This window comes from Bicyclus anynana, chromosome 11, assembly GCF_947172395.1.
Source record: "Bicyclus anynana chromosome 11, ilBicAnyn1.1, whole genome shotgun sequence".
NCBI classification, from domain to species: Eukaryota; Metazoa; Arthropoda; class Insecta; order Lepidoptera; family Nymphalidae; genus Bicyclus; species Bicyclus anynana.
Window position 1 is genome coordinate 14444734 of NC_069093.1, and position 23202 is coordinate 14467935.

The 23202-nt window shown below is 34.7% G+C and overlaps 3 protein-coding genes across 4 annotated transcripts in view; 2 read left to right on the forward strand and 1 right to left on the reverse strand.

Moving 5' to 3' along the window:
• The first annotated feature begins 1009 nt into the window (after positions 1–1009).
• On the forward strand, positions 1010–5528 carry LOC112046509 (innexin inx2). Its single transcript, XM_024083146.2, has 4 exons — positions 1010–1557; positions 2968–3159; positions 4179–4318; positions 4933–5528. The coding sequence occupies exons 1-4, from the start codon at positions 1305–1307 to the stop codon at positions 5464–5466; spliced, it is 1119 nt and encodes a 372-aa protein (XP_023938914.1). The 5' UTR covers positions 1010–1304; the 3' UTR covers positions 5467–5528.
• Positions 5529–7328: 1800 nt separating this feature from the next.
• LOC112046510 (protein BUD31 homolog) lies at positions 7329–9138 on the reverse strand. 2 transcript variants are annotated; one of them, XM_052884377.1, is made up of 3 exons: positions 8947–9138; positions 8723–8823; positions 7329–7824 (listed from the first exon to the last, which is right to left on the reverse strand). In XM_052884377.1, the coding sequence occupies exons 2-3, from the start codon at positions 8814–8816 to the stop codon at positions 7484–7486; spliced, it is 435 nt and encodes a 144-aa protein (XP_052740337.1). In that variant the 5' UTR covers positions 8817–8823; positions 8947–9138; the 3' UTR covers positions 7329–7483. The 2 variants fall into 2 exon arrangements, with proteins under 2 accessions (XP_052740337.1, XP_023938915.1); XM_024083147.2 differs by having other exon boundaries at positions 8723–8826; positions 8947–9136.
• Positions 9139–10595: 1457 nt separating this feature from the next.
• LOC112046503 (unconventional myosin-XV) overlaps positions 10596–23202 on the forward strand; it is a 128573-nt gene continuing 115966 nt past the window's right edge. The window contains exon 1 of the mRNA XM_052884379.1: positions 10596–10788. The gene's annotated coding sequence lies outside the window, so the exon portion shown is untranslated. The remainder of the gene's footprint in view (positions 10789–23202) is intronic.

Sequence of the window (23202 nt, forward strand, 5' to 3'; positions counted from 1 at the left end):
TACAATTGTTTGTACACCTATAGGTACTTTGAAATAATATTAAAACTGGTGTTTAAATATATATTGAAAAATAAACAAAGTATCCTAAAATCTCTGTTATTTTGTTTTATTTAACTCTTATGTGTAAGTGTAAGTAATATTTATGTACCTACATGCATGCATGGCATGCATGTCAATACTCAATATTACTTCCCTAAAGATTAGAGAATCTTTGCCCTACGGCCCAAGGAACACACTTAGGTTAAGGCCTTGCCTTGCCCAAAGAATACAATACTCTTCCCTTTATTACCTTGTGTATCTTAGATAAGTTGCCAAAATCAATAGGCATGCTCAGATACGAATTTTTGATTGGTTCATTCGAAGTGACGTAATTTTCCATGGAAGATGAGAATGAGGAAGTGCGGCAAAATTCAAAAAACTCAGAGTGTGGCAAACCGCTAAAAAGATATCCTGTAACCATGGTGTAACGCGAATACCAGTGTTGACACTTATATTTAGCTTGTAATAATTTATATTTAAAATTAAAAACGAATTTATTAATTTTTCTGTACGTACATAGTACAATTCATTGTTTTTCATTCATAATTCACATTGTTGGGCATGTACAATGAAAATGCGGCAATTGATTTAGAGTTTGAGTCTTAACAGAATTTGATTCAAATACATACGTACCAGTGTACTATGCAATTTCTTCCATGTATTGGTTTTGTGTCAATAAAATTTCTTTATTCTCCAACTCACATAAGTTTTCTAAAGTGTTTTTGACAATATCGACTCCTACGACATCCCCTGTCCTTCTGTTAATAAAAAGAAAATAATAATTAATAATTCTATACTATAGATTGGTTACGTCCTACAAAATCAGCACAGAAAGTGATCATGATCACTGATCCGAACAATAGGCTACAAAATTTCTACCACATTTTTACACATGCACTGAACGTGTTAAAATCATAGAGAAAAATACTTTTTGATTTGTATACCTAAACTTATTCTACTAATCTGTGATTTGTATTTACGACAAAAAAAGTTTGGGAATTTGAAATATAAACGGTTTATTTAAATCAATTTATTAATAATTGTGTAATGGTTATTTAAGAAATTAAAAAAATTTAAAGAAAAGACAAAACACCTTGTTCAGTTGTTCGAAAACACGGATTTTTTAACCTCTGGGGGTAGTTTCAAAATAGCTTTACTATTGAATTTTTTCGCCCTTGCTGCACGCAATACGGTCGCCGATCATTATTCAAAATTATTTCAGTGTAGTGTTAAGTGTAAGATCCCGGCTGGGGATAACTCTAACAATGATAGATTTGTTTATGCCGTTTCGCTCTATTTTCAAACTTAATAACGTGAGCACCGACAACAATGTCTTCCGAATGCATTATATGTTGACAGTCACTATTCTGTTGGTGTTTACTCTGCTCGTCAGCACGAAGCAGTTTTTCGGAGAGCCCATGCACTGTGTAAGCGAAAGCGACAAGGATCATGATAAAGAAGCCATGAACAGTTACTGCTGGATATATGGAACTTATACATTGAAGAGTAGACTCGTTGGTAAGCTATAAACGTATTGTGTCTTTTGATAAAAAGACCTATCGTATTACTTAACTGGATTGTGTACTTTTGCGAAAATTTAAATGTCCAAAATCTAACCTTGTAACAAATGCCAATAGAATTAACTTAAGTAGGTATTTACTCTTAATACTTTCTATTCATATTCGACCATTGTTAGATTCTTATTAGAAATGTTGTACTGACAATATAATAACTGTACTTTGCAGTTAATACAGTTAAGTGACAATGTTAAATAACTGTTACTGGATGGTTTACCAGTTTATAGTTTTTGGTCTTCTTTATCTACATTTGTTAAATACTCATAAGTTATTGTTTCACTGACACCTGATTGTTAATCATTATTTTAAGTGAGATATTACCAAAGCTGAATGCACACACACACATTGCATTGTAGTAAAAAGAGCTTTTATTTTGGGCTTCATCAATCTCATTAAAAAGTCACTCTCAAACTCAATGAGTGCCAAACACAACTTCTTGGCACTCAATCCAAGTAGTTTCATTTGCAAATTCAACCTTAAGCTCAATGCTTAAGGTTGAACTTGCTCTGACTTTGGGATTTTATTGAATATTGGACTATATTTAAAGGTCTTCTAAGTATAATTTTCTTACCAATAAAAACTGTCAAAGCAAAATTGGCCAGTTTTTATGTGAAATTTTCTATACTTATGTGTCCTTTAATTGTTTTTAAGTGAAATTTTCTACATTTATGTGTGTCCTTTTATTATAAGAGGGCAATGTGGGCTGTTAAATAAGTATTCTTAAATCACTATCTACATCTACACTATACACACATCACTACCTAGCCCCAAAGTAAGCATAGACAGTGATAAAGGTATTAAAAAAGCTGATTTCATTATATTTATTTATGTACTAGCAGACGCCTGCGACTTTGTCTGCCCTTAGACCACTTTAATTTAACACCCTTTAGACCTTTACAGTAGTATCACTGTAAAAATGGAGTAACTTCTCCCGTTTTCCCAACATTTCCCTTCACTGCTCTGCTCCTGTTGATTGTAGCGTGATGAAAAGTAATACTGTTACCTGCCCAGGAGTATGAAGTATAATTCTACCAAGTTTTGTTAATATCCGTCGAGTAGTTTTTGTCTCTATAATGCTTGCAATTTTGGCATCAGTATCAATCACTTATCACCCACAGATAGTTATTTTGGAAATATATTTAATGTACCGAATTGACCTCTTTACAGATTTATTATAAGTATATATAAACACACCCAGACACTAAAAAACTCATTATGCTCATCAGATTTATAATATATAGAATAGAGATATTATTTCTCAGCTGTGGATCTCTAAATATGTATCCCTTTAAGCTAAGCCTTTATCCTTTTAATATTTAAAATTTGCCTAAAATGATTTCTTAATTTTTAGGCAAGATAGGCAAGGACATGGCATATGTAGGTGTTGGCCCAGACAAATCCCTAGACGCTGAACAAATAAAGCACACTTACTACCAGTGGGTGTGTTTTGTGTTCTTGGCACAGGCTGCCATGTTCTACACACCGCACTACCTCTGGAAGATTTGGGAAGGTGGACGACTGAAGGCATTAGCATCTGAATTAGGTTTGTTATTTTTGTGTAAAGTATGATGCTAAATATAAATTACAGTCTAACCAATTAATATACATGAAGAGGTTATGGAACTGGCTTCAGATTCTGAGGCTGTGGTTTTATGTCCTGAGTTAGGCTATGAAGTATCTTGGAAATTTTCAGTAAAAGTCTTCTTTTGCCTTGTCATGGGGAGCATGTGTAGCTGTGTGTCCTGGGGCCTTAGCCATGTGGCACATTGATTCCCTTTCTACAAATGCTAACGCTTCGACAACTAACAAAATGTATGGGAAAGACAGATCTAATTGATAACTTGATCACAAGACCTGTTGATGTCATTCCCATACATTTTTTAATTTCCCAAGTGTTAGCGTTTGTAGAAAGATAATCTATGAGCCACTTGGCTACAGGCTGGTCGTTAAAATTATCAAACATCTGATAGTGGTAATGAAAGACCTGCATTTAGTGTAGTGTGGTGGGTTTATGCTACATATACCCTATGAGCTTTGAATCCTCTGCTTTGCAAACAAGTTAATAAGCTTTTAATGTGAGAATCTGTACTGGAATTAGCTGCAAGCTTTCGAGTGCACTTCATAGATGTATAAATGCACTGCTTACCTTTAGGATTATTTACAAACCTGTATTGAAAGGATATTCTACTTTTAATACAATTGGTACATAAACAGAAATATTTATAAACATGGATTAAGATTTAAAGCTCAATTTTGATCAAAGTAAACTAGACCTAATCACTACTACTTAAAGTTCATTTTACTTTGAGGTTTAATATCAACCCACGTTTATAATTAAAATTATTAATGTACCGCTGATAGTGCCAACCCTAGTTGGAAACCTTGTGCACACCATTGACTGCAAGCTCTTGCAAATAAACTTTATACAATAAAATTTCATGGATAATTGTTTCTTGGGCCCACTAGATGCAGTAGTGATCTACCACTGAACAACTTGATGATGCCACAAGATCAATATGATGGCATGACTTACATATTTACAACAGTAATATTTGTTTACAGCTAATCCATTGATATCTAAAGACTGGTCGGATGGCAAGCGCTCCGAGCTGGTCACCTATCTCACCTATACCAATCTCTACACTCACAACATGTATGCTTTGCGGTATGCTTTCTGCGAGCTTCTCAACCTAGTTAATGTGGTAAGAAAATAAATTTTGTTTTTCACTTCAATTTTCCAACTTACTTACTTACTCCAACAATTTTGCCTTATGTTGGAGATCTTAGGTAATCTTAGGATAGTTTTTTATTATTTGGAAGGAGTAGAATCATCAAAAAAATATTACTCTGACTAGTCTTAAAATGGTTTGATTCAAGATGGAAGACATAACAAACCTGTGCTAGAATCGTTATCAACTTATATTTGGCTCACTGCTGAGTTCGAGTCTCCTCACAAAATGAGATGGGTTAGGCCAATAGTCCACCACGCTAGCCCAATGCGGATTGGCAGACTTCACACATGCAAAGAATTAAGAAAATTCCCTGGTATGCAGGTCCTCACATAGGTCAACGTTAGTTTTGTATGGGTGTTCAAACAAAGTTACAAATATCTTTGTTATTTGTGTGTTTATGTTTATAGTTCATTTATTGAAAAATGTCACATTTAGTGTAAGGAAGCTAAAACTGTATGAATTTTCATCTAATTACGATAAAAGATTTTAATAAATTAGTTAACCTTGACCTTGTTTATCCGAATGTATCATAAAAATCAATGTATTCAAACCTAGTCATCATCCCCATTTTCAATTATTTTCAGGTGGGCCAAATATTTTTACTAGATCAGTTTCTGGGTGGAGCTTTTCGTGACTACGGAGCGGCTGTCACAGCATTTACACATGTTCCAAAAGTGCCAAAGGACTTTCTGGACTTTGACGCAGTCAACCCGATGGACAAATACTTCCCCAAGCTCACTAAATGCTGGTTCAGGAGCTATGGGCCTTCTGGAACTCTGCAACTCAAAGATAGACTTTGCATTCTGCCCCTGAACATTGTTAATGAAAAGATTTTTGTATTCCTCTGGTTTTGGCTTGTATTCCTTGCATTTTTATCAACTTTGGCCGTTTTGTACCGTATTCTGATTATATCCATGCCACCCCTGCGTACCCTAATGATTATGGGCCAACTTAGATTTGTTAAGAGGAGAATTATATCGAAAATAGTTTATCGCATCAGCTTCGGTGATTGGTTCATACTTCATTTGCTGGGCAAGAATATGAATCCGCTTCTTTATAAAGAATTGATTATTGAAGTCTCTAAAGAATTAGAAAAGAGACCTAATAATATGATATAACTTTGCTTTCTATGTAAAAAAAAATTATAAAAATTCAAAAGTAAAATATTTTTGAAATATAACTTTAGGTATTTTTGTTTTAAGTATAAAAGTTATATTAATAAGTTATGTATCAAAGTTAAACTTTGTTAAAAGAAATTTATTTGTCTGTGATTATTATGTTTCAAAGGAAGATCTGTTTTAGTTCAAAAAATAAAATTTACTTATGTAAGATATTAGTTAGTTCCTAAATGAATAAAATTAGTTTTGTTTTTGAAACATTGTGATAATTGCTCAAAAAAAGACTGAAAGCAAAGAGTATCACAAATACAAATTAGATCTGTATTTTTATAAACTTTAATCAACAATTTAATTAAAGAAAGCACATGAGGTGTAAAAAAATTCTTTAATTTTTAATTCCATAACTCAAGTAAAAATAGTAAAATTCAGATTATTTCATACCTAACTTATTTTTAAGACTGTTGATTTTTGTAGATTAAAATTGTTGATAGAAGTCTAGAAATTATGCTAAATATTGATCTCATCAGTTCACTCATTCATTTTCAGTATTGAAAAATTTGAGTATTTTGGGAATGGCTGATACTATTCCTACTATATGTAGAATAGTATGTAATACTGAATTATATTATGAAAGTACAAATGTTTAGATCTCAGATGTGTTCACTAATGTAAAGTTTAATTAAGTATTATTAAATGTAAACTATATTACGGTTATTATGCTACAAGTTGTATATATTTAGGTCATAGCTCATTGAACCCACAGTCAATACGTAGATGTGCCTAGATACTATAATACTCCATACATAAGAGCATAATATGCTGACTACAAGAATGCCTCACCTGAGTTCTGACCAACCAAAGGATGGTGAGTCAACCACCAGTGTTAGTGATTGTTTCACATGCAAGGACAACACATAGGCTTTACTAGTTGATGGTTGTTCTGATCAGCCACAGGTCAATCCAAAGAGCTATGACCTTAGGGCCAGTTTCACCACCTTTTGATAAGTGCTGGATAACTTATTCACAAATTTTGATTATACCAGCTCTTACTCTTGATAAAAAATTTATTACTTATTAAATTTTACAAGACTGAAGTTGGGAATTCTCAGTAGTTAGAATTTTTATAAAACAGTTACTGCTATAAGTATACTAAGTACATTAATCATTGTAATGGACCAAGTCCAACTTCATTATTAATAATCTGAACTATTAATTTCTACACATCCTAAGTTGTTATGTAATAATAACTACTCAGTGATTCATAATTATTTAATTACTTAAGAAAAGATGATTTTGTTTTCATTTCTTCTATTATTTTTTAATTTTCTTCTAAATTGCATAGCAAACTAATTCAGTTTGAGATTTAATATTTTTCTATTAAAATTCAGCAATATTTTTACTGTGTTTTATTTTATTACAAAAGTCCTATTCCACCTATATATTACTTAAAATTTACATTAATGTTCATGTTTTACAAGATTCCAAGTGAAACTTACAGGTGCAATTAATGCCTAGCAAAAAATTCATCATAATTGCAAGTAGGGATGCAAATATCTTAATGGTATTAATCATTATTTTACCATGTTTATCTTAATCGAATCCTCTCACCAAAGGATGGCTGGGAGAGATCACTTTAGAGATAAGGCTGCCTTTGCACTCTTCTTATAATATAACTATTCTTATATATTATTATTCAGTTTGGTGCAATAAGGAATATATAAATAAAAGTTACTTCATACGTAGTACTTCAGCACATAAGTGCTGTGTGCAATGTTAAAAATTTGCATACATTACATATAGTATGGAATGCCTGAATGCTTTCTTTCTGTACAGGCTCTTTGTGGTACACAGATAAAATCATGTAAGTTGAACAGTTTATTTATTAAATTAAAATTATTTTATTCTTTAAATCTATACAGGCGTAGCAAACCTTTTTATGCCTAATTTAACATTTAAAGTAAATGATAAAATTTGTTAAGATGATTTGTTACCCCTGTCCCTTAACATTGTCACACAATTATCCTGAACATCCTCTACAACCACAGTGTACACACTCAACAATCCTTCCTTCTTCCAACTTGCTCTTAGGTACTCTACATATACAGTTGGTTGCAAAATTAGTGTCCCTTGTTTGTATACATCTCAGACAACACAAGTTTTCATATCCTGTTTTCTTCCACTTGGCAATAAGATTTGCATCAGCAATTTTCTCATTGAGACAGTATTGGTACAGTTCCCTACTGATAGCTTTTCTTCTGTAGAACAAATCATATATATAACGAGATTTTTGATGGTGTATTTTGAATATTGGCCAAAGAGATTCTTGCTTTCTTTTCCCTTCATGAGGCTCTGTCTCAGCTGGAAATGCATAAAAATAAGGTTATTTATAACTATTATACTGGGATAAAATAATATGGTTGAATTATTACTATTAATACCAGGACTTGTTCCTTATTTTTAAAGTTATTGGGTTCTCTTAACAGAGTTTATCTAGGACAGTATTATCACCTAGCTGCATAGGTGTTTTGAAGGGTCCCAGTGGGGATAACTTTGTGGTCTAATAGTGTTGGAATAGCAACCGTGCACTAGATGTGGTGTTCTCAAACATGTCCCAAGAAGCTACTAGTTACAGGCAACATAGGATCATTGTGTTTGGAAGTCCCACAAAAGTAGACAAAGCAAGAAAGTATACACTTCAGAATTTTTAAAGAATATACATCGAACAAAAATACTAAATAAATACTACAAAATCATGCAGTATAGATACAAGAGCCATGATAGCCCAGTGAATATGACCTCTGCCTCAGATTATGGAGGGCGTGGGTTCAAATCCGGTCTAGGGCATGCACCTCAAACTTTACAGTTGTGTGCATTTTAAGAATTTAAATATCACATGTCTCAAACAGTGAAGGCAAACATTGTGAGGAAACCTGCATACCAGAGAATTTTCTTAATTCTCTGCATGCGTGAAGTCTGCCAATCCGCATTGGGCCAGTGTGGTGGACTAACCCTTCTCATTCTGAGAGGAGATTCGAGCTCAGCAATGAGCCGATAATGATGATGATGATAGATACAAAATACTGTGAAAGGACTCCAAAAGGGTCTCCACTAACTATTATCCTGTGTGATGTAGATGAATACTTGGCATTAATTAACTTGGTCAGTCTCTACAGACAAATTATTGTTACTTAGTAATTGGCGTTAAATAGTCAGAACTTTTGAAGAAAAGGGAGGATACAGATTAATTAAACCATACCTTCACGCATTTTCTGCTCTAGCTCTTCGAGCGTGGGTTCGATCAGCTCCCATCCATCTGGAGGTGGTTTACGGCTTCGGCGGACCTTAGGCATTGCTACACTACTGAAATATAACAACAGGTCGATAAAAAAGCTGTAACTTGTCAGTAATATTGTGTTTTATCAATTATTAACTTACAATTTGCAAAAATGGGAACTACAACTTATTTTATTACAAACTTACCAAGCTTCTGTAATGAGAAAGACCAATTATATGTATTTAACTTTAGTGTAAATAATTTATAATGTATTTTCAATATGTTGTTACTATTTATCAAAAAGCTACAATTTAATATAAAGTATAAACTACAATACAATTTATCTTTGAATACAATACAAATTACAAAATGCAATGCAAAATTGTCAAACTCAAACTGTCAAATGTCAATGTCAAATCATAGACAGAAATTACTCTCCTCTATGGAATAAAGGGCGGAGCAGAGCCATACAGATCATATTTAAATAGTCTATCTGTAGTTTGGCTTATGAAAGTAGATTAAAATCACCCGGCAAATTTAAATTTCGGAGGGCATTCCCAAAATTATAGTGCACCTCAATTTCATACTTACAATTTACAATTTATTTTTTTTATATAGGTAGTAATGTTTTCACGCGTTTACGTTTTGCATTCTAAAGAAAAACTTTAATGGAAAATATTAAGGGCAAATGAGGGGGAAATAATATAATAAGTACAAATTAATTCGTTCAGTGGGATAATATATTACTCTCGTAAATAACCTAAAATGTAAGAGTAATAAATAGAACAAAAATCTGCATAATATCCTGTATATTGTGCAGATTTTCGTTCTATTTATTACTCTTAGATTTTAGGCTATAGACGAGAGTATTCCATTTCCATTCTTGTCCCATAATTAATGGATAAAACGCAACTGGTAGATACACCACCTAATAATCTAAAACTAATTTTATTATTTTCAATAAATCCCTAGGGTGACCAAGTTGTATTTTTTTTTTCGGATTTTTCAAAAATTTTCATCTTGAATCAGATTTTTCAATACGGTAGCTACTGTAATTAAGATTTTAAAGATCTAGTTTTTGTTAAACATTACGAATTAAATTACCAATGTGCTATGATACTACCTTTATAAATATTGTTTTATTTGATTTGTAGAAGAAGCTTTGAGCGCAATAATTATTTTTGTTTCTTCTCATAACAACTGTAACGTACCCCACTTCGGGTTGGTATTGACAATTTCTTTTTGGGGATGAAACCCTAATCTGGACTCGAACCCAGAACCGAACTCAAGATCCGTAATCAACCACTGGACCAACGGAACAGGTATTAGTAACAGGAAGAACAATTTTAGCTTTTGCAATTTATGAGTCAGTATATAAATATACAAAGTTGAACTTTTTATTACAGTGATATGTAATAGTGTCGGTTTTATTTATTACATGATAACTTTTAATAGGTAACTAGCCAGCCAGTCAAATTTTTCTACCAGATAAGTGCCAGATAAGCACAGATTGGTTTCTGGGATTCGAATCCGAAACCTCTGACAATCGATCAACTAGTTTTCACCGCTGCACCACTGGCCGCCCCAAAATGAAACTACGAAGACAATAGATATTTTCATAACTTAGCTCGATCGATTGGCGAATTTTATCCAGTTTTCAATGACCGTCATAATCAGTTTACCTGTGTAGTGTGTATGAATAACGGGGCTACCTACCTATACAGCGTTCAATGTATGTCACGCGTCCCTTTCTCGTTAACGAGTTTAATGTATGTAAGACAGAGACAGGGATACAGCTTTAGTGGAATGCGGAGCGCTCGCGCAAAGGCTCAACACGACGTCACACAAGCAAGCCAGTCTTTCATTCGATCGCGGCAGTGTTGTAGCTGCAACGCACTGCGTCTCGGATTACGAAAATATGTGTTAAAAACCAACAACCACAACAGTGTTTGTTGTTAAGTGTCGGATTGTGTTGTATTGTGTGCAAAGTTTTGTGTTATGAAGCGTAGCTGACGGAGGTTTTGAAGGAAGACCGGGTCTATTTACCTGTAAGTTATACCTACTTATTAAATCTTGGCGTACGTGTTGGTGACGTTGTGGTTTTTGCTCCTGGAAATCCTTGTCTTGGAACTAGTATTTACTAGTCTGGTGTTATCGCAACAGTTTTTATATTCGTCACATGAAACCAGCTAAGAATGTACCGTCAGCGATTGGCACGTTCTCAGGTAGGTATGTCTATAAACTGGATTTTACTGGCAGATATATCGCCTACTTACGAAGTTTAGTTAGAAAATATTTGAAAAATGTAGCGTTGAATTTGTTACGCAAAATATATAGAACTAATTGGGTCAATTCCGTATTTAAGTATATAATTAATTACTGTGTTCGAAATTTAAATAAATGATTAAGTAATTGACCTACCTACCCTCATTTATTGAGATTTAGTTTTGACATAGATTAACTGCATAAGTAGGCCGTACTACCTAAGAATTTATGTAAACGTAGTGTACTCCAAGAATGTAATTAATTAATAGAAACGGTTAAATGGCTCTGATTTGCTGACAATTGCGAACCTGAAGTGCTTAACGGTAACTTAACGCGGATTAAAAGCGATGTCTGAGGTTCGAACTTCACGGTTACTTGAAGAGGGGGATAAGGGGATAATGTTTTCGATTCCGTAAATTTTAAGTCTAAACAATTTTTTTAGATTCAAATTGTAGATAAATGCACTAGGTATATAGAGTACCTACGTACTTCTATGTACATATGGAATAGGTAGGTTACAATGTTTGTGATATTTTTGTACTTAAGTACCTACTAGGTACAATGCAGAATAGTGGTGGGATACTAAACGAAATGTTGCGTATCAATATCAGGTTCTTGTAGCTGTATATTATAATATAGGTAAGTAACATCACAGATAGTTATAATCATATCATAGATAGTAGAAATATGATCCTGTCACGTTTCAAAAATCCGGATTTCCGTTTTGGATCAATTTCGCACTTTTTAAGTAGGTCCCTATTATGCTCAAGACAAGGACGGAAAGCGGGTGACGATTCTAGGGTATTTAATTTTGATTTGATATTCGTATGACATTTAGATTCTGCCGAATGATCAAAGAAATATTGATAAAGGAAAAATTAAATGCTGATTATCTAGTAAAGTACTTTTTCCTTGTCAGTTAATATAATAAATTTAAATAAATTAGTCTGAAATCCAAAAATATCATCATAGAAATAAAATTAATAGCAAAATTTGAATGACGGAAAGACATAGCTCAATCGACAGAAAATTCTGATGAGCGATGTTAGATGAAAGAGGGAGGAATAAGCCTCACTTTATATGATGAAATATACGATTATGAAAATAATAAAAGTAGACCGGTTAATAAAAACACGCCCAAAAGGGTCCACCCCTCGGAGATTAAATAGATAAGAACTAAATAGTTATAAAATGCAAGGCTTAGAAATAAGTTAGTTCTAGTAAGTAGGTACGTCTCTAGATAGAGTGAAATATATCAAGTGTTGGAGGTCATTTAAAACACTCAGAGGTAAGTAACAAGTAACCTAAACATAATATAGCAAAAAGTGATAGTGCGTGTTCCGATTTTAAAAGGACCAACCTGTTTTGTCGAATAACAGTCCATCGAAAATAAAAATAAGAAAATTAGCAAAGCAAAAAGCGACGGAATATTTTTGCGAACCTACTGCGTCGGGTCTAGCTGTTTTTCGAATTATCTAACATTCTAAAAACGAGAATCAAGATTGTTATTTGCCTATTTTCAGCTTAACCACTAAGCCGAATTTTACGAATTATAGCGCAGAGATATAAGTACATACTATTGGGTTTACCTTTCATCTAAGAAATAAATAAAATAAAAAGATCAAAAAGTTAAAAAAACAGTAGCAGGCTAGAGATGATGCATTTAAAATTTGTGTTTACGAGATAAAATCGACTCCTGTTCTGTTCTGTTCTATTCTGTTGTTATAGACGGTTATAATGTTACCCATGTTACCAGAGGCATAATAACAAAATCAAATTAATTAAAGTTTAAACGCTATACAACAAACATATAAACATACATTCATAGACTGCTAAATCGTTCGGTATCAGATCCCTACATGGCATTAGGCGTTTTAATCAAGAAAGAATCGTAATCGAATAAGTTCTTAAGAAGACAATATCGTAGTGTAAAAAAATATCCGGATTTTAAAAAAGAAGCACGATTTTATGTTCATTTTTGATCATCCCATAAAATTTTATATTTTTATAGACCTCAACCAATTGTTTTTACACTGCAATGACCTTCACTGACCACACTACCACTACACAGATGTATGATACCTAACTTAACGTCTACCTACTAATACGTTGACAGCATCCACAGTAATAAAACTTAGCGGGTCACGTTTTTCAATCATTATTCATTCTGCGATAGCTAGGTATGGCTGGAATGTTACCATTGATTCTAATCAACGGTTAAACAGTTAAAGCCTTATAAAAAATGACTAATTATAACGAATATAGAAAGTAGTTTAATTTAACCGCTCAATTGAATATTGTATTTAAATAAATAACTTACCAATTAGATAACTATGTCAAGATATTAATTTTGCTGTCTAGATATTATAATGTAGTCTAGTTTCGAGTCTAATATCGTACAATGGACGATTTGGAAACTATTGGTAAAAGGGTAAAATAAAAATTTTCAGGGTGAACCATAGTCGATGGTCTTGAAATTTCGAAAGTTGTACTTAAATACTTTAAAAGACTCCCAACGCCGACTGTAGATGTAGTCGCCCGAAAAACGTTCTTTACGTTCCTGACGATGACAATGCCAACGGCCGACAACGCTTCCCAGGCAACACAAACAAGCTACACAGCGTCTTCGCCGGCGAATACGAGGTCCCCGGACCCCGATATCTGACGTCACACGGACGTGTGTTTAACCCAAGATTTTGGGGGCGCCCGGATTGATCTCAGAGGAGACGCCCTCATAAAGTCATTCCGCCCATATCTCTGCCTTCGGGCCCCATAAGACGATATTCTACGCTCGCCCAAAACCCCCGGTGACGCCGCCGAGGTCCCATTAAGGAGCCTACAGCACTTACACAATCAGGAAAAGCAAACCGTATGCCTTTACTGTTATTAGCCTATTTAACTACCCACTATAGGGCCAGGCCACCCTTCTCTATGAGACGGATAGATAGGGCGATAATATTTGACTCTTTAATATCATTATCAATGATTATTAATGTAAATATTGAAACTGAGTTAGGGTCCCGGTACTTTGGTTTACCGGGTTGAGAATTTTTACTGAAAATCTTAGAAGAAAGGATAGCTCAGTAACTACTTTAAAGCACAACCATAGACTCGAACGAACCCAGGACTTCGACATCCGAAGCTAACCAACGAGGCGCTAGTTTAGCCTTCATATGAAAGAAAAGGAAACATTAAGTTAACTTTCACGTGATTTAATAATTTTATTATCAGAGTGATTGTGTAACATTTCGTAATTGTACTAATTAATGTCTAACAGCTTATACAAATTGATTAATTAACTTTTAGCGTCTTAATTGCTACTAATCGGCGCGTTAAATAAGTGAGTACGAGGTATCGCCTACAATAGAATTCAACGCGTCAGCAGTCCCTAATCTTGAAAATAATAGTCTTAAGCAATATGTTACAACATTATCTGTAACTTACTCCCGGGTTCTTCTTAAATCAATGTAATATATTAAGATTTGTGCATTAAAGAAAAATATAGATTAATTATATGTCTTGGCGGCGCATTATGAAAATCTCTATTTAAACATATAATATAATGATATTACGTTATACCTACTGTATTCTGCCGTTTTTACTGAACTACGTTCTACGTATTGCGCCTCTCGTCATATCCAATACGATGCTCTAGTAAAGCTGTTTCTACAAAGGCTTCGAAAGATGAAGGCACACAAATAAAGTTGTCTAATTATAATATGCAAAGTGTGTAACTTAACTCAGTTTCGACGTGTATTAATTCATCTATACATGTATTATTATTTATTATATACTAGCGGACGCCTGCGACTCCGCTTGCGTGAAATTCTTCATTTGCAAAACCCGCGGGAACCATGGACGTTTCCAGAATAAAAAGTACCCTATGTTCTGCTCCAAGGTCTAATTTATCTCTGTACCAAATTTCATCTAAATCCGTTTAGTGGTATACCCGTGATAAGGTAACATACATACATAAATAAATAAACAGAATATTTAAAAATATGATGATGCTCTGTGGTTTTCTGTCTACGTTCTGTGGTATGGGTGGTGATAGTGCTGACCTGTAAAACTCGACGATATATTCATAAACAATTTATGTTACTAAAACAAAAACTTTTCGACATTTGACCTAAGGCTACGCAAACCAGAATCCGGGTCAAATAATAAAAAAAAACGAGAAATAAATCTATTCACAATCAAAGATAATTGTATGATTCATCTTCCATTATAACCCTACCCCGACAGCTATGCAAAGGTCACGGCCCACGGCGCACACGCTCACGATAGCTAAGTGGGTAATGAAATTGATGAGGAATGCTATTATTTACTCAGATAAATAATGGCGGAACGATCAAGCAATACCTACCATGATTTGATACTTTCGAGATTCACACTTATTGTATTGTCTGACATTGACATCTAAATAAATGAAAAAGATGAATTAATAATAGAGAGATTTTTGTGCCAGACTTCAAGTACCACAATACTCTGCAAAAACTAGAACTACCTATCTGATATTAAAAAAACCTTTTTTTTATTACTCTGTCATATTAACGGATTTAAATATGATTTAGATTAGGCTTTTTGCATAAATATTTTTATGAAACAGTTATTTTTACGTAAATAATTCCGTAAAGTAAAAATGCGCAGAAAATTTTAGATTTTTGTGCGAAACCGATCTTAGTCTTTTATTTTGAACCTATTATTATGACAGTGACAATATCTCTTGGTATATCTTATTTTCACTAATAAACAACCGAAATAATTTCGTCGTCATCAACCCATATTCGGCTCACTGCTGAGCTCGAGTCTCCTCTCAGAATGAAAGGGGTTAGGCCAATAGTCCACCACGCTGGCCCACTGCGGATTGGCAGACTTCACACACGCAGAGAATTGAGATAATTCTTTGGTATGCAGGTTTCCTCATGATGTTTTCCTTCACCGATTGAGACACGTGATATTTAATTTCTTAAAATGCACACAACTGAAAAGTTGGAGGTGCATGACCCGGACCGGATTCGAACCCACACCCTCCGGAAACGGAGGCAGAGGTCATATCCACTGGGCTATCACAGCTCGAAATAATTTAATAATAGGTACGAAATTATATATTATTATATCAGCTATTTACGAAAAGAACCTCACTAAACTCTTGTCAAAACTGCACGTCTCGTATCTATCTAGCACAAAATGTTTTGTAAATTAATATTATAATTTTTTCCATTATTATTTGCTAAACATTATAATATGCTCAGCACATAAATATAATCGTGCGCAGACATAGATGAGTCATTGAGTTTTTTGCAATTGTATGCAATTAATAAAATCTTTGTACGTTCACCGAGTATCAATGTCAGAATAACAATATATTTAATTATATAAAATCCAGCAGACGCCCCGCTGTTTCACGTAGTTACCGTGGGAATATGCGGATAAAATATACCCTATGCTGCTAATTGAAGATATAGCTTTTTATTGGTATAAATATTTTCCAAATTAGTTCAGTAGATCCTGAGATTACCCCCTACAAACTTACAATACAAACTCTTTCACTTATAAAGAGGTATAAATGAACGTAAGGTAAATTAGTTCAGTAGATCCTGAGATTACCCCCTACAAACTTACAATACAAACTCTTTCATTTATAAAGAGCTAAAGTTTGTAAGGTTGTAGGGTATTTAGTATAGAAATAGTAAAAACATATTATGAACACACTAGCGGACGCCCGCGATTTTTCCCGGGTAGAATTCAGTTTTTCACTAAACCATTTGTTTTTCCGGGATGAAAAGTATGTGCTAATCCATGGTATTTTCTATCTTTGTTTCAAATTTCAGCCAAATCGGTTCAGTAGTAGCGACGTTAAAGAGTAACAAACATCCTACAATATTTATCATTGAGATATTTTAAAAGAGTTACCGATTACACTTTTTGTCAAAAATCAAATATTTTGTTTGTAAACATACAGTTTAGCAATAAACCGTGTAAAACCATAGGTACTGCTAGAATATACTAAGTGTGTGTAGGTACAAATTACTTGAATTTAACTTGTAACATACAACCATTTTCGTAACTTGTAAGTATCTAGGTAGATAGATATTGTTTTATTTAGAATAAATAAATAAATGTATGTTTTTTTTTATCTGTTTATCGTACATACTTAGACGCCCGGAAATTATTTTGTATGTCTTCGTCATCAACCCATATTCGGCTCACTGCTGAGCTCGAGTCTCCTCTCAGAATGAGAGGGGTTAGGCCAATAGTCCACCACGCTGGCCCAATGCGGATTGGCAGACTTCACACACGCAGAGAATGAAGATAATTCTCTGGTATGCAGGTTTCCTCACGATGTTTTCCTTCACCGATTGAGACACGTGATATTTAATTTCTTAAAATGCACACAACTGAAAAGTTGGAGGTGCATGCCCGGGACCGGATTCGAACCCACACCCTCCGGAATCGGAGGCAGAGGTCATATCCACTAGGCTATCACTGCTCATGTATGTATGTACATGTATTTGTATGTCTATATAGTATATATTACTGTAATCAAATCAAGTGCAGTTTTGCATGAGGGTGGCAAAGTGCGTTAAAACTTATTAGTTGGAATTAAATCTAGAATAACAGCTATTAATGATACTTTTTGCCATTCATAATCAATGTAATTCGCACGACAATTTACATACTTTATACTTACATACTTTTCGCAACAAATGAGCAATAAATGCCCTTTATGGTATGCATAGAAAGCTGACGATATACCTATATGGTCGCTTTCTTTCCGTTAATTACTTTGTTTCCAAAGATGCGTTTTACTCGCCAAAAAAAAATCAGTTTGAGGTAAAACGGAGAAGCCATTAGTGCAACGTTGTTGACGTGATGAATTTAGTAGAAAGCGCGCAGCGGCCGATAATAGAAAAGTGTTGTAACGGATTTCTCCGATACTTACGTCCGAGTATGTGCACGCATTTCTTCGAAATTGCCTTTTGATCTCACTTCGCGGTTTCGTTTATCGATAACGACAAGGTTACTAACATCTAACAGGAATAACTTAAAGAAGGGAATGGCATCCAAGGGAATATGAAGGAGTTGAGCGTTGTAATCGTCCTACCCAACAATAGCTGGCCTATTCACTATTTTAGTCTTTATTATCATCATCTCCTTTCCCTTATCCCACTTAAGTGGGGTCGGAAAAATATGTCAATCTTTTCCATTCGTCTTTATTACTCGTCATCTCATCCTCCACTCCCTACACAATATGTCCTCTTTCACACACTCCAGCCATCTCTTCTTTGGCCTTCCTCTCCTCTTATGTCCTACCACTTGCACATTCAACATTTTTTTTTTAGTAATAACTCTCCTCCCTCCGTATCAACCTATTAAAATAAACATCAAATCAATTGACAAAATGTCACCTACATATCCACCAGTAAGCGCCGGATGACATTTGTTATATAAAATCTCAATTACGTATATGACATCTTGCATACGTCAAAGTTTGTGAATAAGGTTTCATTTACACGAGCGGCAGCTGCCGCTATGAACACTTAGCCTACAGGGCGTGCAATTTTTGACGGTAATAATTACCATCAAATATCATCATCAATAACAACCACATAACAAAAAAGCGCAGTGTTGGCCGACCCCCCACCAGGTACCAAGCGTAGGACGATATCAAGCGAGTCGCAGGGATTCGCTGGATGCAGGCGGCTCAGTATCGTGATGTTTGGAAGTCCCTACAAAAGGCCTATGTCCTGCAGTGGACGTCCATCGGCTGATATGATGATGATGATGATGAACAAAAATCACCATGTCAACTGGCCAATGTCATCCACCTACTCACATCATAGCATACGAAATCACATGACTTGAGAATTACTGAAATGACGACCTTCTTGGTTTGTTACATACGAGTAAGGTTGGTCACAGTTAGAGAATTGGCCTGCTGCAAGCGAATTCACTATCTTTGATGTATGCTAGTTACTAGGTAGTTGATATACGAAATTGAGATTTTAAATAGCAAAATGTCATCCGGTGCCTACTGGTGCATATATGGTGGATAATAACGACCAAAATAGTGAATAGGCCAGCAGGAATAGGAATAGGAATAGGCCGTATTTCAAAAACCGTTGGCTCAACTCAAAAGAAAATTCTCATTTGGGTTATTAAGTTAGTAAGGATTTAATAATACCGGCATATGATTTTGACGTTAGCTCAACATTTAGATGGCATAAAACGAGTATTGTAAATTATAATACGTAAATAAAAATTCACATTAATTAACTCCATATTTCCTTATTAATTAAATAAAAATATATATGATAACAATGCAGAACAAATGTAAATGTATTCTCCGTTCGTTCACATAACTGAATGTATGTTTGAATCATGATGAATGATCATTGAAGGAGCTCTTAATGATGTCATCACGTTCGGAGTATCATGTGAGCATGAATAGCATCTTATGTATGCGGATTTACAAAAAGTATTCATAACTTTTAGTCTGTATGTAATGACTAGCGGACGCCCGCGAATTTGTCCGCGTTTTAGTTTTTCACAAAACGCGCGGGAACAAAGGATTTTTCCGGAATTAAAAGTAGCCTTTGTATTTATATTTATCCACAGTAAAGTCTATTTCCATTTCAAATTTAAGCCAAATCGATTCAGTAGTTGCGGCGTTAAAGAGTAACAAACATCCATTTATAATGTTAGTAGGATTTACGAATTGAATTATCCGACCTTCAAGATTTGTTTTGCAGACAGTGAAACTGACTGTTTAATTTATAATAATTATTATCCGTATAATTGTAATTTACAATTTAAACTTAAGTATTTGTAATTACTTTGGGGTATGTAATTAGTAAATCACTAATATCAGTGTTTCGCGGTAGTATTTAATAATGACTAAATATATATACTTAAATATATGTAATTTAAATAATGTTTATGGTGATAAAATATATAGTTAGTTGAACGCAGGCAAAGTTTGTACCTTGTACTACTTGTAAACTAGCAGACGCCTCGTGGCTTTACCCGCGTAGCTCCCATTCCTGATCCCGGGGATAAATGACACTCACAAATAACGTAGCTTTCTAGTGGTAAAAGAATTTTTATAAAATTGGTTTAGTAGATCCAGAGATTACCCCCTATAACACCACAAATGTTATAATATTAGTATAGATTATACATAATATTATTATCTATTATTCTAAACAATTAAAAGCTTAAAGATATTTAATTAAAAAGATTGCCAATTTGAATTGTAATAAAAATATATACATGTTTAGGTATTCACACAAATACCTGTAGAGTACGCAGTGCCGGATTCAGGTAACTTGATGTCAGGTAATTTTCTCGTAAGAATTAACTAGGTGACGGAAATATCGCTGGACATACATAAAAAAACATACATACATACAGCCGAACGTAAAGCCTCCTCCTTTTTGGAAGTCGGTTATTTAATAAGTGCCGTAGGTAGAATATATGCAACGTGAATATAAACGCGCGGCTTTTTGAAATTCCTCTGTGTTTCTTGTGCTTGTTTTCTCCGTAGTCTCTACCCTGCCCTAAACAATTGCATAAATAACTTATATATAAATAATCCATTACTAAAAGGATGAATTTAAAAATATGAAAAGTAATTTAGAAGACTTCTTAACAAAACTTAAAAAAATTTAAGTATAGAAGAAAATCACCTTATCTGTCAAATTGATACATATAAAAGAAATACATAAATAGCAGTTTTAGTATGGCAATAGATTCCTTCACGCTTCAATCCAAATAAAGTAGACAAAATTGGACCTTCATACGTCGGAAGTGACCGCCTTTGTCGAAGTCTTCCTTTACTGTATTTAGATATCGGAGATAATTTTTAACTGAATAGTAATATTTTAAATAGCAAATTAGATAATACATAAATTAAATATCAAGTGTCTCAAATGGTGAAGGAAAAACATCGTGAGGAAACCTGCATACCTGAGAATTTTCTTAATTCTCTGCGTGTGTGACGTCTGCCAATCGGTATTGGGCCAGCGTGGTGGACTATTGGACTAACCCCTCTCATTCTGAGAGGAGACTCGAGCTCGACTCCTCGACTCGAGGTTGAGAATGATAGATAACTATTACTACAAAAACAAGATTCTACATTTACGCAATGCAAAACCAAAATTTCGGTCAGTAAACAAGTTTCTTCGGCAGACGCGCGCCGACTCGTCAATCGTCACATGCGGACGAAATGTCAAACGAAAGCTGCCTGCTTTCTCGCGCTCCATTGACTATCGGCCCAGATGCGTCGCCCGTGTCGCAGCATTCCCGTTGTGTGCAGTGGCGTGCACAAGGTGTTTAAACCAGGGTTTTTTCAAATAAGATATGCTAGCCACAAACGGTCAATTATTCTCACGTTTCTGTAGCACCCACGACTATAATTGATCGTGTGTTGGTCACTGCGTACATGACTTGTATAGTATGCCGCGTGGGTACTGCCGTTTGCTTTTCAGAAACGTAAGAATAATTGACCGTCAATGGCGACCTATAGGTCGTACGTACATACCAAATCTAAACTCGTTTTCCTCAGAAAATGACAATTTTGTTCGTGAATTTGGGTACGATAGTAGTCTTTAAAGAGCCGTGATAGCCCATTGGATAAGACCTCCGCCACCGATTCCGGAGGGCGTGGGTTCGGATCCGGTTCGGGGCACACACCTCCAACTTTTCAGTTGTGTGCATTTTAAGAAATTAAATATCACGAGTCAAAAGGTGAAGGAAAACATCGTGAGGAAACCTGCATAGCAGAGAATTTTCTTAATTATCTGCGTGTGTGAAGTCTGCCAATCCGCATTGGGCCAGCGTGTTGGGCAATCCTTCTCATTCTGAGAGGAGAATCGAGCTCAGCAGTGAGCCGAATAACGAATGAACGAACGATGCCGTTGATAACGAACTAGTCCTTATGTTATGTTAATTAGTCTGAGTTTTGAAATCGCAGACATAAATTTATTTATAAGTAGCGTGGTATTTATAGGCGTAATGTTATTAATAATCATAACTACATAATAACAAATGTTAGGCGTCTGTTTGCTGTAAATTTTAGTTTCATTTCATATGAAAATTGTCACCATTCGTTCGTAATCATTTGAATTTAAATGTGGAAATATTAAAGGGGCCCAATGTAGGAATATTTGAATAAGTAATATGGTAATTGACTATATGAATACAAGATTGAGATTATAGCATTTCCAATTTGTCAAAATATATTAAATAAACTATACACTTTAATACTTAAAATTTCCTTTTCACAAAAGGAAAGCTTAATTTCGTCAAAGATTACGTAATTTAATATTTTTTTTGTAAGTCACCTTTATTAAAATAGGCTGATTTTCAATTGCACATTGAAAATAAAAACCGATCAACTTGAGGACCTCCTACTTTTTCAAGTCGGTTAAAAACACACGCTGTCTCCTTACCATATGAATGACCAAGCATTACTCTGCCGCTATGCGAGTTGGGCTTAAAAACATCGCTAGGTACTAACGATTTCTTCCTTCCACGTCAAAAGTAAGACGTAATATATTTTTATTCAATGTAGAACACAAGGTACAGAGATAACTTATAGCTAGCTAGAGTTATAGCAGAGAGCACCTTGACCGTAGCAGCGGTCGCCGGTCTCGTATCGCTGCCCCGCCATTCACCGTGACGGTACCACCGCCGCAACACTACTATAGCTTGGCAACTTCGTTCGTAACACACCCGGGGGCGTGTAGCGATGAATGAAAAACCGACGACTGATACACCTCACTTCCCCGCACGCACGATTTCAGACCCGCACAATTTTTCCCCCCGTCGCCCGCATATCATGGGAGTGTCATCAACGAACTTGCCAGACAATATACACTCGACCCGTCGTCTGATCTGTGTCTTTTATCCCAAGAACATTAAGGATTAGCGGACGTCAGCGACGCGTGAAATTCTGTTACAAATCCCTCGGGAGCCAAGGATTTTACCAAGGAAAAAAAAGTAGCCTATGTCCTGCTCGGAGAAATTATTTACCTCTCATCAAATCGGTTATTTAGACAGGCTTAATTCTGCATTTATAATATTATCATGGAGGTATGGAAATTGGAGAGGTGAGAAGAACCTCAGTGGCGTGGACAAAATGTTTAAGTAGGGTAGGCACTTTACTTACAAATTGTACTAAATGAAAAATT

Bases quoted from the DNA above. Each gene is read 5' to 3' on its own strand.
- LOC112046509 (XM_024083146.2), top strand. From the start codon at position 1,305: ATGATAGATTTGTTTATGCCGTTTCGCTCTATTTTCAAACTTAATAAC. The intron at 1,558-2,967 runs GTAAGCTATAAA...CTTAATTTTTAG, and splicing joins ATTGAAGAGTAGACTCGTTG to GCAAGATAGGCAAGGACATG. The intron at 3,160-4,178 runs GTTTGTTATTTT...ATTTGTTTACAG, and splicing joins GGCATTAGCATCTGAATTAG to CTAATCCATTGATATCTAAA.
- LOC112046510 (XM_052884377.1), bottom strand. From the start codon at position 8,816: ATGCCTAAGGTCCGCCGAAGCCGTAAACCACCTCCAGATGGATGGGAG. The intron at 7,825-8,722 runs GTATGGTTTAAT...ATGCATTTCCAG, and splicing joins AGAGCAGAAAATGCGTGAAG to CTGAGACAGAGCCTCATGAA.